General features: G+C 36.5%; 1 protein-coding gene across 2 annotated transcripts in view; it reads right to left on the bottom strand.

Moving 5' to 3' along the window:
• Nucleotides 1-17,325, bottom strand: part of COPS2 (COP9 signalosome subunit 2) — a 39,944-nt gene that overhangs the window by 5,439 nt on the left and 17,180 nt on the right. Inside the window, exons 2-10 of one of the 2 annotated variants that reach the window (XM_054041624.1) lie at nucleotides 14,602-14,715; nucleotides 12,289-12,366; nucleotides 8,097-8,222; nucleotides 6,546-6,656; nucleotides 6,344-6,421; nucleotides 5,245-5,419; nucleotides 4,326-4,504; nucleotides 4,152-4,204; nucleotides 1,093-1,190 (exon numbers count right to left, since the gene is read on the bottom strand). In XM_054041624.1, the coding sequence (XP_053897599.1) occupies nucleotides 1,093-1,190; nucleotides 4,152-4,204; nucleotides 4,326-4,504; nucleotides 5,245-5,419; nucleotides 6,344-6,421; nucleotides 6,546-6,656; nucleotides 8,097-8,222; nucleotides 12,289-12,366; nucleotides 14,602-14,715 (1,012 nt within the window). The remainder of the gene's footprint in view (nucleotides 1-1,092; nucleotides 1,191-4,151; nucleotides 4,205-4,325; nucleotides 4,505-5,244; nucleotides 5,420-6,343; nucleotides 6,422-6,545; nucleotides 6,657-8,096; nucleotides 8,223-12,288; nucleotides 12,367-14,601; nucleotides 14,716-17,325) is intronic. The other variant, XM_054041625.1, reaches the window with a different exon arrangement.

Below are 17,325 nucleotides of genomic sequence, written 5' to 3'. Positions count from 1 at the left end.
TAGGTTTGCTGCTGTTTTTATTCATAAATCTGGTTGCAAATGTGCTCCTTTTACCAAAAGCAACTATTGTTTTGGTAATTTTCAGAGTTATATAGCAAAGCATCTCATTAACCCTGACTTCCAAGGATAGAGTTTTTAAACACTAACTGTATTGTTCACAGCAATAACATCTTATAAGGAACAATTATTTTTTATTATTCTCCCAATGCAGAAGAAATATATCTTAATAAGTAAGGGAAAAAACAGAATTACAACTAGGACAGACTGACAGTATCCTGAATGATGTTCACTGAATGAAGCTAAACTTTGAATTAAGTTTAACATCTTTGGGGTCCACTGTATTAAAAATGCAATTGTTTGTGTTCCTGTGGAACTGAGTGTATCTATCTTCTATAGGAGACTGACTAATGCAACCTCTGGATGGCATTAGGAACTTCAAAGGACTTTTTGGACCAATACCTGTGAAGTGGATGCAAATGACTCACTTTGAATCCTCCTTTTTCAAGGTACCCTCAAGGTAGGAAAGCCCACGGTCAACATGCTCCTAGAAACTCCAGGTCAAAGACCCCTGAACTGTATAAACGGTGGACTAAACATCTTATGAGTGTGCTAGTTCAGAGTTTAAGCTATAATGAATTGTAACCACAAACTGAATCCCCTTAGGTGGGGGGAGAAGGAGATGAAGGATGATTCCTGCCAGAATCAATGTTAGAGTAACATCTAGTAGGCTTATTAGCATGAGTGTAGGTTCTTTATTGTTTTTAATATGCTTTCTCTGTATTGCTTTTTATGGTAATAAAAAAATAGGTGTGCACACAAAGAACTGTGTGGTACTGTAGCAATTACACCTGTTAACCATGTCTGAAGAGAAAGCAAGCACGTGCTTTTGGGCAACTTGCCCGTGCTGGGAAGAACATAGTGAAGGCAGGGAACCGTGCACCCTGGAAATACCCTGGTCTGCAGGGAGAGAGACATGGGTCTCCATCCAGAAAGGCAAAAACTAGAAAGCTGGAAGCCTGAAGCTGGTGCCCACTCAGGGGAAACACAGGTGCAGTTGCCCTGAACTGTGACAACAACTTCCTGTACCCATACCTTCAATGTGCTCCCTTATGAAGGGATCGTCCATGATGTTGCTGTGATTTGTTTTCAGAATCTTCTCAAATTCAGTGATGTCATTATTCTGATAGGCACTTCAACGAGAGAGGAGAGTGAATTACAGTTTTGTCAAGTAAAAAAAAGTCTCAGATCAGGATAAGATTTCCAGTTTCCACATACTAAAAAGTATATTAAATATTGGTAGCAAAGAATTACAGTCACAATCTTTCTGATAGTTAGAAATTGAGGATGCTTAAGATAAAAGGGTGTTGAAAACATGCATCTTAAGATAACACTGTAGCTCCTTCATTTCTTCTACTGCATATTTTGTTAGTATTCACAGAAGTTTAATATGAATGTTCTGCCCTTTTGTAACTATGAATTGGTCTTGAACTATTTGTATTTTAAAAAGTTATCCTATTAAAAACACTAAAAATATAGTCACTCAAAGTTACTCAATTGTTTTGTTATGTTAATATGGATGTGTCCTGATGCACCTTAATGGAACCTCATGTGTTTAAATGCAAAGAGGCATCAGCAATGTATTGTCCAGTATATGCATTCAATTGCTGTTAATTGTGTTTGTGAATGTGTGTGTTTTAGTAATGACTTTCTCCTTCATAGTGTGGATATTCTGACTGAACCTACAGCAAAGTAATCTTTGTGCTTATACACATCAAACTCTGACAAAATAATTATGATGCTATAACCTCAGCATTAGACTTCATTGTGGATCAACTCTGAGGAGACGTTAAGCAGTGCAGAAGCATATGTTTGTAGTAGTTGATAAACCTGATATGAAACATCTCATAATTAAATGGCATTTAAATTACGTATAAAATTTCAAAGGGTACCCCACAAAGTTGTTTTACAATGTACAAAATGTGCAAGTTCCCCAGAAAATCGAAATGCAAATTTAGTTTCTAATTATAGTAGAAATTAAGAATAGCATTGTAACTTTAACAAAATTGATGTTATCTGCTGCAGCTTTGTAATTTGTGCTATATTTTTTACTTGCTTTCATATTTTTGAGAGAAAAATATACTCAGATGTAAAGATAAAGAATATAAATTAGGTAGTATGACTGAAAGCAGGCTTGCTAAAGCCCATGGGAGTTCCTTCTGTCTCAAATTTACATGAAAGCATGAAGCTAAAGTAGAAAGGACGTATATGGAATTGAAATTCTCTGAAGTAATCCCTCCACAGATTGCCAAATCCTTTATTTATCATTAGGTCAATAATGCATATGCCTCTTTGACTTCAGAAAGAGTGTTGTTGTTTTTGAGCAATTGATAGCAAACAGTAGTTGTAGCTGAACAATGTTTGGCCCACAGTGTTAACTATATATTTCAATATTTGGACAGAGGAATTCCCCATCTTTTGACTGCAAAAGAGAACTGAACACAGATTGCTTCTTATTTATCAAAAGAGAAGCTGCTTATAGTGGACAGGACCTGATTGGTTTTACAGCAAAGCATGAAAGAACTGTCGCAATACAATCTACATAAGTTGATGGTCTTGATTCCTAGGGCCTAAACACTGCTGACCACATTCTCTGTAAAAAGCCATGTAGCACTTTGGATCTTCATATGCTTAGGGACACACATGCCCGCAGGATTTGAGACTTGAAAGCTCTATTCCAAAAACCCTGCCATAAAACTCCTTTGGCACACATACCTTGATGTGCAAAAATACTGCACATCAATGCCTCCAAATTATCCTACTAATATAACATATATCATATATCATATCATATCAACTTTCAAGGAAAGCTTAACGGGCCTGATTTTCAGAAGTCCCGGGCATTCCCAGCTGCCAATGGATTTGCAGGTGGTCAGCAACTCTGAAACAATCAGAGTCTAAATGACCAAATTTGAATTTGCATAGTCATCACTGGCCATCCTGGAAACTCCGAATGCCTTGTAAACATTTTTAAGTACCCTCTATTCCAGGACTAGTAATATCTTGGCTTCTATTATCATGCAGTATACTGAACTTCTACAAAAAAAGAGCACTCATGTTATTTCCTAAAGAAAAAAAATCCATGTGAATGTTTTTTAATATTATGGTGAACTATAAGAGAGAAGGATCAGCTCATGGAAAGAAAAGAATAAAATTTGCAGCCTTTATATACAATAAATACAATTAAATATAATCATAATAATTATAAAGATAATTCTTGCTTCTGAATACAACGTTCTATCAAATTTTCACTAGATAATCACAGTAAATAAGCTGATTGTCTCCAACTATTTAGCCATAAAATCAGCAAACAAATGTGATCTCTCTGATGTTCAAACCTCAAAGAACATCTTTTTAGTCAGTTCCCCAGTCTTGCAAATAAAATCTCATGATTCAGAATTAGGATATTTGGAAGACACTTGCCTTTACGGAAAAATACTAACATTAATGACACCAGATAGGAATTCAGCCTGATATACTGTTTTAGATGTAAAACAAAAAAGTATATGTTCTTAGTGTGGTCTTTTTAAACTGGTACTGTAGAGAATTTTATATAGATCAGTGATACTCAGACCTCAGTGGTTTAGGAGCCAAGTTAGCAATCAGCATTACCCAACAGAGCCACAGTAGTGTGAATTCATTGTTTCATTTACTATTAGTACTATATATTCATATTTAAACAGCACATCAGGGGAAATATTTAGTTTTATATATATTATACATATACATACACACAAACTCTCACACCAAAATAACTGACCAAGTATTATTATTTTATCAACAATAATTGGTTAATAACATAGTGAAAGCATCCTGATTAAATCACACAGTGTTTTAATATCACGTGCTGCAAAGCGCTGCGGGAGACACATTAAAGAGTCACTTGCGGCTCGTGAGACTCAGTCTGAGTATTACTGATATAGATCACACTAAACAGAAAGCTTCTGAACAACAGAAACATTGAAAATCCAAAACCGAAATGCTGGTTTGATACCTATGAAAAAGTCTGTTTGTATTATTTTCAACAAAACAAAACAAAAATATCTGTTTCATGGTTAGTAACTTTGCCCTTCAGGAAAAATAAAATATCTTACCTTACTAAATTTGTCATTGCTAGAATCTCGGGATCATTTTTGTATGGTTTAGCCTACACAGAACAGAAACTATAATAAGTACATTTAGGTAGCAATAAAAGCTATTTATGCCAATTTCCCTATTAAACGGGAAAAGCAGTAGCTAAGCCGACTTGTGCATATTTATAAGTATACCTCCTGAGAGTCAAATGGATTTATTCCGGACTTCATCAGCATGTTTGCTAGGACCAAATATTTTAAGCAAGTGGTTCTTCTAGGACTCCCTGATTCATCATAATTCTTGAATGCTTCAAAAAAGTCAGTGTGTGCCTTTTCAAATTCTCCTTCCCTTAAGTGCATTTTGCCTCCACATTCTGAAAAGAAAACAATGATGAAAGAAGCCGTGTGCTTGCAGCCATTTATCAGAACGATTCTACTAAATGTACCATGCTATGTCTAAACTGATTCCTGAATATATTTTCAGGGTTTTTTTTTTAATTCATTAAAATTGCTGAAAAAAAGCATTAGCACATCAATATAAGGCAACTGCTTCTTTTTTGGTTTTCCAATTCAAATATTATTAAAAATAATCACTCCTAAGATCACTCAGTGACTAGAAAGAAAAGTGTATCTTTGCAACCTTTCTGTTAAAAAGTTGCAATTAATACATTTACTCAGTTGGAATTTATCCCAGACAAACTTCAAAGAGAATACATAGCAACATTATCTATTTATGGGAGCTATCCAACATATTTTTAGAAAAACTATTTAGAAAGTCAAATGAGAAATATTATTTTCCTTTTACTGCTCTAATTGGCAGGTTTCCTGTCAGCAGAGGAGACAAGTGATAGCCATATCCTGGTGAAAGGTGCTTTCAGACATGGTACATGCCCTCACTACAATTCATTCAACCATTACTGGCCATTAAATAGGTACTCCGGTGAATCCCAATGCTTTTTTATTTGCCAATGCAATTCAACGAGATCAGATATTTGGAACGTTTTCTGTAATGTATTTTCAGTTGAAACAACATAAAAAAGTAAGACATTTTTTAATTTAAGTGACACTGGTCTGAACAAAGGAATTTTAAAGTAGTAATATAAAAACAACTTGCCTCTGATGACCCCCATGATCAGTGGATGAGGAATGGCAGACTTGATGTGCAATGACTGTTCATATAGTGCTTTAAGTTTTTTGTTATTTTTCTGTGCTGTATACATTTGAATTTCCAATGCATAGATTTCCAATAGCTGGGTGCCCTTTTTTAAATCATCTTCTCCATCATCAGTCTAGGAAAGAGTGATAATGAATACTGTGAATCTTGAAATAATGCTGAGGTCACCATTCTAGTAACATAAAAGTGTGTTACTAAATATTTTCAGAAATCTCCTGCCAAAAATAAGGAAGTTTCCAAATACCATATTTTTAATACAACCAGTGAAATTAAAACATTATGTTCAAGGACCAAGTTCTGAAGTTTTTCACTTGGGTAAAAATACTGACTTTACTATGAATTTTGCTTGAGTAAGGATTTCAAGAGTTGACCTTCTGTACATTTCATATCTTAAGAATTTCTTTCAGTATACAAACGATAAAGCCACATAACCACTGCAATAGAGCAGTGATGTATTCATGACCATACTATTGCTAATAATGGGCCAGATTCCCAGGTGTACATCATCTTTGTTCAGCATAAAGATGGAAAGGATAGGCAAAGCTGGAGGCTGATTTGGCCAATGCACGTGGCTTAATATATTTTTTCCACAATGAAGTAAAGGCCATAGTTTTCTCCTATGGTTAAGCTTCATTTAGAATTTTTGCTTCTCTGTTGGTTTAAATACAGTTTTTCCCCCCCAAATAGTTTGTATTAATTTTAATAATACATTAGAAGGAATAATAATTCACAAATGCTTCTCATTCCTGCACCCAAGTGAAATGTAATGATAATGCAGTTACTGTCTGCTGGTTATGAAAATTCATCTTTTTACCAGAAATTAACTATTCTATCATTTTTATTTCAAGTTACAAAACAGATAAGGAATTAAAACAAGCATTAGATTTAATTTCTATTTACAAAGTATAATGATATACCATTCTCATAGCCTGAAAACTGGATGTGTAATTAGTACTAAATACAAAGTTACAGTGAATGATTTTACATATAGTTTTGGGGTAGTAAAGTTTTTTTTTTTTAAATATCTACTCTACTGTACCTGGCATGACTGATGCAACTGGCGCAAAATCTTCTGTAATTTTCCATATTCTTCTCGTTCTAAATATAATTTGCCAAGCTGTGATTAAAGAATTAAAGCCATTAGGACAATTAGGATTTTGGAATTTATAAAATTTAGACTTGCAATTTAAGAAAGTTATAGCAAGCAAAAAATAAAACTAAATGTTATTTATATATTTTACCTTTGTGTTTGTCTTAAACCACAATCTATCATTCTTAGCATCTTTCAGAGCTTCAAGTGTTGTTTCATAAAATTCCTGAAGCAAATCCATCTGGCATAAAAAATCAGAATTCTATAATTGTAAACAGCAAATTTGTACCTGTTAATATAGTCAGTTTGAACAAACTAAAAGCGCATGTTTGAACTTCAACACAAATAAGATACAGAAATCTGTATCTTATTGAACTATTACTTATAAATAGCAGAAATTGCAACTAAAATGACAAAACTTAAGCATAATAAATAATCAACAGTATTATCACAAAATAGAAGATTTCACTGAAGTTTGGAACTGACAAAAGAATTTAGAAGCACCCGGATGTAAGCTTTTAATTCAAAATAAGTTAATAAGTTGCACAAGGTTTTAAAATCTGCAATTTATCATATTAGTGAAGAACCAAAGCTACTTATCCATCTTAAGCAGATAATAAAATCATTGTTATGTAAGTATCTAAGAAAAGCTAGCATTACTGTTACTGGAAACTGAAAAAAAGAGAGACCAACAAGGGTAAAAGGATAGGAGGGGAAGTGGTCAATAAAAGATATTTTCTCCCTCCTATCCAAATACTGCATGAAATAAGAAGAGAAAATGTCTGACTGTTCTGCTCAGAGCAGACCAGAAGATGTTCCTGTATGGAAACAAACTGTAACACCCAGAATTGCATAGCGCTTAATAGCATTTTCTTAAAAATTAGATAATCTAGAAAGTTGAGAGAGAAACTTTCTATACACTTAATGGCCAGATTATCTACTGGGTGCAGTTGGGAAGGGGCCCAGTGGCTTTTAGGTTGCAGGTATGAGTCCCTGATTCTCTCCATTCCTAGCTCCTGGCACAACTTAGAACAGATACTCTAAACTGCCAACTAGATATGCTCCTAAGGCTACCCATCCTTGGAACTGCCAGAGTATATCACACTTCAGTCACTTCACCTGTCCCTCCCCATGTGTTGCAGGAGGGGAGGAAGGCCTAGAAGTCAACTCTGTGTGCTGGCAATTCTCCACATGCTGGGTATCCCCACCTAGGAGCTTAGGGGAGCTTTCTTCTTTCTTTATGCTGCTCCAGTAGCACAAAGAGAACAGAGCTTGGCCATGGATCTGGTACTATGTACCTAGTCTGCTCACTTTACTAGTCTGAAAGATAGGCACATTTCTTACCGTATCTAAATGCAAAATTAATGAGTATACAGAGTTATTTTAATTACAAATTACATATGAGAACTTATTGATGGTGGTAGCCACTTCGCTGAAAAACAAGTCACTTGTGACATTTAGCTGTATAGAAATCCCAGGTAAGAAATACTAAGTTTCTAGACAGTTTTAATCTTGTGTAGATGACAAAGTTAAAGACAAGTTATTTTTAACACACGATCAATAAATTGTGGGGAACAATATTTAGCATACTGTAACAAATGTAATATTATAATTTTTCTCCAATTATACCAAGAATCAGGTTTTCAAAAGGCAAAAAGTCCATGCAAAAAATGGATAGGTGGAAGAGGAATGGTAATCTAACCTGTTTGGAAGTGGAGATATAATCAAGAATAGAATTGATGGATTTTTCAGAGTAATTCCTTGTAACTGCACTCCGTATGTAGGTCAATAGCTGTTTATATCTGTTCATCATTTCAGGAAAGTTAGTCTGTGAGGAAAAACATATATAATTCATAATCATGAAAAATTATATACTGAACATTGCCATTAGATACAAACATCTATAAATATGCACAGAAAACCCAAAGACGTTACAGTAGAGAGACTACGCAGTGATGCACGTCTGTGATTGCTCTGTTTTCTGTCACCTATTTAGGATGACCACATTGCTCATAAGTGGCAGAGTCAAAAGTGAGTTAAATGGATCTTCACAGAACAGAAATTTAAACAGAGAAGTCTATTTGAGAATTAGCATGGCCATTTTATTTGGTGTGAAAACATTTTTCCTACCAACACATTATAGTGAACAATGTTGTGACATTCTATACCTTGGGGGAGCATCCTGGAACCCCCATATTCCTCATTTTATATAATCGTGATCTTACATATAAAGCATGCCTTGTAAGGTATTGGGGAAAGGTTATGACCTGCTGAAAGTAATTTCTCTATCCATATATGTATATCATTAATGCATATGAAGTTATGACAATTGTGTTGTATGGTGGTCACTAAAACTTGCTTAAGTTGGGGAATCAGCCAGACATTAGCTCCCCAGAGGCAACAGCAAGGAAAGTAGCCAATACCCGGTAGGGTATCAATCAATCCATCAACAACCATTGTCCAGCAAGGGAGCTACGATGCAATGACTCACCTGCATGAGGCCACACCAGGGGAATTGCTCAACCTTGCTTGGAGACTCAGCAATGCCCCCAGACATGCCTGGACTTGTGTTTTCCAAGCACGTGGACTGAGGGTATAAAACAGAGAGTGGACACGTACTGGGCCCTTCTCCTGCCCCCACCTACGCTGCAAGCAACTAAGACACTGAGAAGACAAGACTCCAACAGAGGAGATTGGCCCAGATTTCAAGGGTGAAATCTGTATACTAAGGACTGCAATATCCAGTGTGGTGAGAAAAACTGGATAATCTAGTTGTTGCCCTGTCTAATAGGGTTGAGAGTTTAAACTGCATGATTATATTTTATTTCTTTTGGTAACTAACTCTGACTTTTCGCCTATCACTTAATATCACTTAAAATCTACCTTTTATAGTCAATAAACTTAACTGTTTATCTTTACCAGTGAGTTTGTATGAAGTGTGTGGCAAATCTCAGGTGTTGCAAAGGCTGGTGTACAACCACTTTCCATTGCTGAAGTGGTGAACCAATTAATAAATCTGCACTGCCCATCTTGAGTAATGCAAGACGGTATATTCCTGAGGTACAGTGCTGGGAGCTGGAGGTTTTTGGCTCTGGTGCCATTCTCTATGTGCTTCATGAGTGGCTCTGGGAGCATTCATACAATCTAGCTGGGTGTGTGGGGCTCCACATACTGTTGTGCTGAGTGATCACAGCGCCTGGAGGGGCTTGCTGCTGGTCACTAGCAAGGCATTATGAGAGACAGCCCAGGCTGTAAAGAGTTAAGGGGGCACAGTGGTCCCAGTCCCAGGCTGCACCCCAGGGGGATCTCGTCACAGATGTCTCACGTTAGCTACCTGTAATTCATATAGAAAACTGAACTTTATAAGACACTCTAAAAATTCTCTGTTTGCTGAGCTTGATATGTAAAATATAATCAGCCCATTTTATTTTTTAAACAAATTTTCAAAACTACAAGGTGGCACTCTGTATCTCAAAGCATCACCCTGGAAACCCCATATCCACCCCTCTCGTATAATTATATTTCATACAAAGCATGCCATGTAAGATATCATATGAAAGGTCATGGTAAGCTGAAACCAACTGTTCTGCCAAAATATGTATATTGTTAGTGTGCTATTATTGAAATATGTTGTGAGTAGGGCTGTCAAGCGATTAAAAAAATTAATCACGAGTAATCGTACTGTTAAACAATAATAGAATACAATTTATTTAAATATTTGTGGAGGTTTTCTGCATTTTCAAATACCGTACATACTCGTCCATTGGCTGTGAATGGTGAACCGTGGCCACAGGAAGCTGAGGGGCTCCATGTCTGCAGACGCTCTAAGTAAACAAAACATCCCGACCCGCCAGCAGCTTACCCTGATGGGCCGGGAGCCAAAGTTTTCCAACCCCTGAAATATAGGGTCAGCTTATGAAAGGGTTATACAGTTTTTGCTATTTTTACCCTATCCATTTGGGGGTTGGGGGTCAGCTTATAAACTAACGGGCTAATGAACGAGTATATACGGTATATTGATTTCAATTACAACACCGAATACAAAGTCTACAGTGCTCACTTTATATTTATTTTTGATTACAAATATTTGCACTGTAAAAATTACAAACAAAATAGTATTTTTCAATTCCCCTAATACAAGTACTGTTGTGCAATCTCTATGATAAAAGATGAACTTACAAATGTAGAATTATGTACAAAAATATAACGTCATTCAAAAATAAAACAATGTAAAACTTTAGAGTCTACAAGTCCATTCAGTCCTACTTCTTGTTCAGCTAGTCACTCAGACAAACAAGTTTGTTTAGGTTTGCAGGAGATAATGCTGCCCGCTTCTTGTTTATGTCACCTGAAAGTGAGAACAGGCTTCTCATGGCACTATTGTAGCTGGCAAGATATTTATGTGCCAGACGAACTAAAGATTCATATGTCCCTTCATGCTTCAACCACCATTCCAGAGGACGCACATCCATGCTGACGACGGGTTCTACTCTATAACAATCCACAGCAGTGCGGATCGAAGCATGTCATTTTCATCATCTGAGTCAGATGCCACCAGCAGAAGGTTGATTTTCTTTTTTGGTGGTTCGGGTTCTGTAGTTTCCGCATCAGAGTGCTGCTCTTTTAAGACTTCTGAAAGCATGCTCCACACCTCGTCCCGCTCAGATTTTGGAAGGCACTTCAGATTCTTAAGCCTTGGGTTGAGTGCTGTAGCAATCTTTAGAAATCTCACATTAGTATCTTCTTTGTATTTTGTCAAATCTGCAGTGAAAATGTTCTTAAAATGAACAACATGTACTGGGTCATCATCCGAGACCTATAACATGAAATATATGGCAGAATGCGGGTAAAACAGAGCAGGGAGATACACAATTCTCCCCCAAGGAGTTCAGTCACAAATTTAATTAATGCATTATTTTTTTAATGACCATCATCAGCATGAAAGCATGTCCTCTGGAATGGCGGCCCAAACATGAAGGGGTTTATGAATGTTTCACATATCTGGCACGTAAATACCTTGCAATGCTGGCTACAAAAGTGCCATGCGAACGAATGCCTGTTCTCACTTTCAGGTGACATTGTAAATAAGAAGCAGGCAGCATTATCTCCTGTAAATGTAAACAAACTTGTTTGTCTTAGCGATTGGCTGAAGAAGAAGTAGGACTGAGCTGACTTGTAGGCTCTAAGGTTTTACATTGTTTTGTTTTTGAATGCAGTTATGTAACAAACCAACAAAAATCTACATTTGTAAGTTGCACTTTCACGATAAAGAAATTGCACTACAGTACTTGTATGAGGTGAATTGAAAAATACTTTTTTTTGTCATTTTTACAGTACAAATATTTGTAATCAAAAATAATAAGGTGTTGTAACTGAAATGAATGTAGAAAACATCCAAAAATATTTAATAAATTTCAATTGGTATTCTATTGTTTAACAGTGCGATTAAAACTGCCATTAACCGTGATTAATTTTTTTTTAGTTAATCGCGTGAGTTAACTGCAATTTATCTACAGCCCTAGTTGCGAGTTGCCCACTGCTAGTTTTCCAGTGACAAAAAAGGAGGAGATGCACTAACAGGAGGTGTTAAATGACCATTAATCAGCAGGGATAAGGCATTTACAATGCTGCAAGAGGGCTGCACAAGCATCACACAATGGGGGATTGCTCAACTCTGTCACTCAGCATGTTAATCATGACCATATAAGTTCCCTGTGGCAACTATAATGATTGCTTATGTGGACATTATTAGAGAATTATTTTATATGTTTTAGCTTTCTTTCAAATGTAATTTTGGAGATAAAAATAAGGAGAGGACAACAATTTAAAAACTGTGAATCAATTCAATATTAATGCAATTTAGCATTTCCTGAAATGATAGCTGCAACTCCTACCAATTTGAAGTTTATTTTAATCATCTGTTTCAGTGCTTTGAATCCCCATTCTCCTTTTTCACCTTCAAGCTCCAAAACCTGAAATAGAAAAAGAATTCTTCATCAATAACCCAATGCTTATAAAGCTTACATGCAAGGGATTTTTTTTTAAAAAAGAGCCAGTGTCTTTTTAAAAAAAATTAAGGAAGGTATAAAAAGAGGCCTGAAAGTTTTTTCCTGCTTGTTTTCTACCTGATAATCCCTGATTATGTTAGGGGACTTGCTGGGGACCTCAGGCTGTTGTTAATTCACACACCTTAACTGATGGGGCAGGGTGATGGATTTTTATCAAAGACTTAATTACTCCAAAATGTTAGTCACTGAAGTTAAACAGAAATGTAAGAAAATAGAGCTTTTTAAAAAATCTGATTAAAAATCCCTTCCTCTCTCAATTGCACAACATTTCACTCTTGATTTTGTGATGTAATCATTCCATTAGTTCTTCAGTCATCTTAGATTTCAGAGTAGCAGCCGTGTTAGTCTGTATCCGCAAAAAGAACAGGAGTACTTGTGGCACCTTAGAGACTAACAAATTTATTAGAGCATAAGCTTTTGTGGACTACAGCCCAATTCTTCGGATGCATATTAGTCATCTTAGAGTCTTCCAGGTTAGACAAGGGCTGAATATTTAGTGCAACAAAAAAGGAGTATCCCCGCTGCCCCCCACACACCAATTAAAAAAACCCACCAACAAAACAGATCTCTTTAGAGGCTTTCTTTATACACCATAAAGAAGCCCAACAGGCCTAATGTTTTTCCCTTTACTGACCATCTTTAACACACCACTTTCTAGTGACAGCATGCATATATTAAGAATTTATAATTCATGTGAATGACAACTCTTCTACAGGTATTTTGTCAGGTGGCATTTTTACACTTGAAACCTTTTACTCAGGATTTACTCAGCCTCCCAATCTTAAGCAAATACTCACCAGCAACCGCACACCATACAACAAAAACACTAACCCAGGAACCTATCCTTGCAACAAAGCCCGATGCCAGCTCTGTCCACATATCTATTCAAGTGACATCATCAAAGGACCTAATCACATCAGCCACACAATTAGGGGCTCGTTCACCTGCACATCTACCAACGTGATATATGCCATCATGTGCCAGCAATGCCCCTCTGCCATGTACATTGGCCAAACTGGACAGTCTCTACGCAAAAGAATAAATGGACACAAATCTGACATCAGGAATCATAACATTCAAAAACCAGTGGGAGAACACTTCAACCTCTCTAATCACTCAGTGACAGACTTGAAGGTGTCAGTTTTGCAACAAAAAAACTTCAAAAACAGACTCCAAAGAGAGACTCCTGAACTCGAATTAATATGCAAATTAGACACAATTAACTTAGGTCTAAACAGAGACTGGGAATGGTTGGGTCATTGCACTAATTGAACAGGAGTACTTGTGGCACCTTAGAGACTAACAAATTTATTAGAGCATAAGCTTTTCCCCCCATGTTAAGTTCTCCTCACACCTTCTATGGGTCATCTCGATTATCACTTCAAAGTTTTTTCTTCTGCTGCTACTGATAGCTCATCTCAATTGATTGGCCTCTTACAATTGGTATGCGTACTTCCACCTTTTCATGTTTTCTGTACGTATAAATATCTTCTGTCTGTGTGTTCCACTCTATGCATCTGAAGAAGTGGGCTGTAGCCCATGAAAGCTTATGCTGAAATAAATTTGTTAGTCTCTAAGGTGCCACAAGTACTCCTGTTCTTTTTGCGGATACAGACTAACACGGCTGCTACTCTGAAACCTTTACTCAGGATTGTAACCAATGGTAATGCATTATGTAAGAGTAAAGAAAATGGTTTTTCAATTAAGAAAAGACAATTGGATATGGTCTCTACAGCTGACAAACAAGCTAATTGAATAAAAATGTATTTAAAATTAGCAGTTTTGCAAGGATTAATTTGCAAGGATTTGCAAAAATTTCAAAATATCAGTTGTGCCACTGAACAATGAATATATTTTCTCAGTATGGTATTTATAAGTTTGTAAACAATGTGGGAGTCAAGAAGTCTGATAAAAACTTATTACCATCGGTACTAGTAAGTTACACTACTACAAAAAGTTTCTCTCAAAATTCCTGGAAACAACCTCATGTGGTAATATCAGTGGGAATTATTAATGCACCTTCAATATCAATACACCAATAACTTGCATCCAAGTAAATATTTTCATAGTAGATCAAATGTAATTGTGGGTTATAGCATCAACATAAACAAATAAAAAGGAGAACATCAAATTAAAAACCTTCTGAAAACTGCTCAATGCTGCTTTGGGATCATCCTCCTTTAATGCTTTGGAATTGTAGTACTGATTTTCCAGATCCACATTTGGCTCAGAGTTACTATCTTCAGAGTATTCCTACAGTTTAGGAAAAAAAGGAAAAACAAAATGTTATCACTGAAAACTGATATTTTCAATACACTTTCACCAAACTTAGATCTCTCAATACACTGAAACATAAAAACAATCTTGGTCGATATGAAACCTGTCATCTCACTAGAGCATCACTAGAATTCAGCCACCTCTGGGCTGAAGGGAATCAACTTATTAGTACACTGATTTGCGGTGGGATGGGGACGGGGGTGGGACAGAGAGGAAGGGAGAGGATGTGGTTAGAAACTCTGGCTAAGGCAAACTGCAATTCTTCTAAAAGGTGCTATAAGATTCTTATTGTCCATACACAAGACACTGCATGAGTTGCTGTCCACGGAGAGTAGAATGATTCAGCAATGGAAGATACAAGAGATCTATGCAAAGGAAACATTCCTATCCTTTCTACATCATGAAAATTCACACCAACACATGGAGAAAAACATTCGGCGTGATGATGACCCCTGCTGTTTCTTTGCTGAGAAGCAGAAAATAATTGGGAGTGTGCAAGAGTTGCAGAAAGGAGGAAGTGAAGGAGTCCAGATGCCGAACAATTTAATCTATGGAATCACCCATAATGTGCACTGGCAGACACAGAATTTTCTATTTGCTTACTTTTTACACGCTATTCAGTTTTTACTGATGACAATATGCTATGCAGTTTTACCTTCAGCTTCTTATGCACTAACACAATGCTCATGACCGTTACAAAAATCAAACAAAAAAACGGGCTTAAAAATATTATGCAAACATTTAATTTTATTTTAAAATTGGAATCCAACCTCTCCCAACACAGAGGTTAAATGTTGAGGATAAACTGCTTGACACTGTCTGTTTAAACCCTAATGACAGTCACCAGTACATTGCAGTGAGATGAACAATTCGTTTTTTAAATCCATTTTATTTTATTTGCAAAAATGTTGGACTTCTCTTCCCACACTGTAACTGCCTCAATCCCTTCCCCCATGTTAATTATTTTGTTCACTACCATGTTACCGGTGTTAATGAAGTCCTTCAAAAGAAAGGAGGAGGGAAACAAGGAAAAAAAACAGGCAAAAGACAGAAGCTTAATATTTCTATATTCAGCTCTCTTTCCTAGAAACTCCAACTCTTTCAATGCATGCCTTTTTTTAAAAAAAAAATGAGACTTCAGAACACTTACAATAAAGATTTTAAATAGGGAAAGCAGCCACAGGTAAGTTACTAAAACTTACAGCCAGCCCAACTGTTATTAAATGTTTATATATAGCACTGAATAAACCCTTAAATCCAGTTCATTTCTAATAAAAATAATTTTTTCTCCTAATGGGGCCATTGAAATGGATCACAGGGAAGTGTTCGATGTTACCACAGCTAGGTTTGTTTTTCTTCTCACTCAGTGAATTTTATTGCTTTCTGAGTACTATTAGTTTGACAGCACTGGAAAATGAACTGCTCTATTTCTAGATCAAATATAAGGTGTTGCTGTCAACCGAGAAAGCCCTAAATGGCTGGAAGTTCCTGCTTGAGGAACCGCCTCTCTCCTCATGCCATACAGCCACAGTGGAGGCACTTGACCTAGATCCCTCTCAATGCAAAAGAGAAGAACCTCATGGCAGAGCATTCCCTTTGAGAGTCCCTCTGCGCCAGAACAAGCTCCACCTGCCCCAGTCTGTAGTAGTTCTGGTCTTCTGACCTCCACGGCACATTGCAAGATGCATGTATCTGAATAGGCTGCTGCTGAGGATTACATGGGGGAAGGCAATGGAGGGAGGATGTTATGTTTTAAAGGGAGGTAAGTTCTGTTGGCAGTAAACTGCTGCTGAATTTTATTTTTGTAACTAACATCGGGGTGCCTAAAGTTCTGGACAGCCAATCCCTTTTGTTATTGTTAAAAATCCAAATACATATAACCACAGAACAAGTATAGCATGAGTAGCAAATGGCAGGCCAGCGTGTGGTGTGTTCCTCAACCGTGACATACAGGGAACAAACACCACTAAGAGTGGGGACATGTTGGTCTTTGGTATCAACTGTGACAGTGAATTTTGTGATGTGAACACACTGACCAATTTAAACCAAGATGCTCCCTTCACTACATGTAGACCAGCATAATTTCTAGTCCTTACTGACCTGGGTTGGATTTTAATAAGCAACCCAGAACAGAAAGGCTCAGTGTTCTCTTAGCTATTCCTGAGACATCCAGATCTATGATTTGCAATTTATATAGAAATATTGTGGCAAATTAAAAAAAATCTACTATTGATAAGGAGAGGAAAGATCAAGTAACCCATTACATATACTGAACAAACTCCTTTACTGACATTAATACATGTTTTCTATTCTATCTAGGTTTTTATACAGCACTCATCACCATAATATCTGAGCAACTTCCAATAGTGCATTAAGCAACTTGACAAGTGTTGCTTGTTCCCAGAAGGAGAAGTATCTTGTTTTGGTAGGGTTTTTAAATTATTATTTTTAATATAAATAAACCTGTTGATATGTGTTTGCTAGAGAAGGCAAGATCAAAGAAATGTGCCTTACATGTGGAGCAAAAAACAGTAAGGGTTGTGATGGTCCTTAGTTCTTGGGAGAGTTAATTCCACAGTCTCACAC

This window comes from Malaclemys terrapin, chromosome 10 (assembly GCF_027887155.1).
Source record: "Malaclemys terrapin pileata isolate rMalTer1 chromosome 10, rMalTer1.hap1, whole genome shotgun sequence".
Classification (NCBI taxonomy): domain Eukaryota; kingdom Metazoa; phylum Chordata; order Testudines; family Emydidae; genus Malaclemys; species Malaclemys terrapin.
The sequence above is the reverse complement of the archived record's forward strand: the minus strand, read 5'-3'. Positions and strand labels throughout refer to the sequence as shown.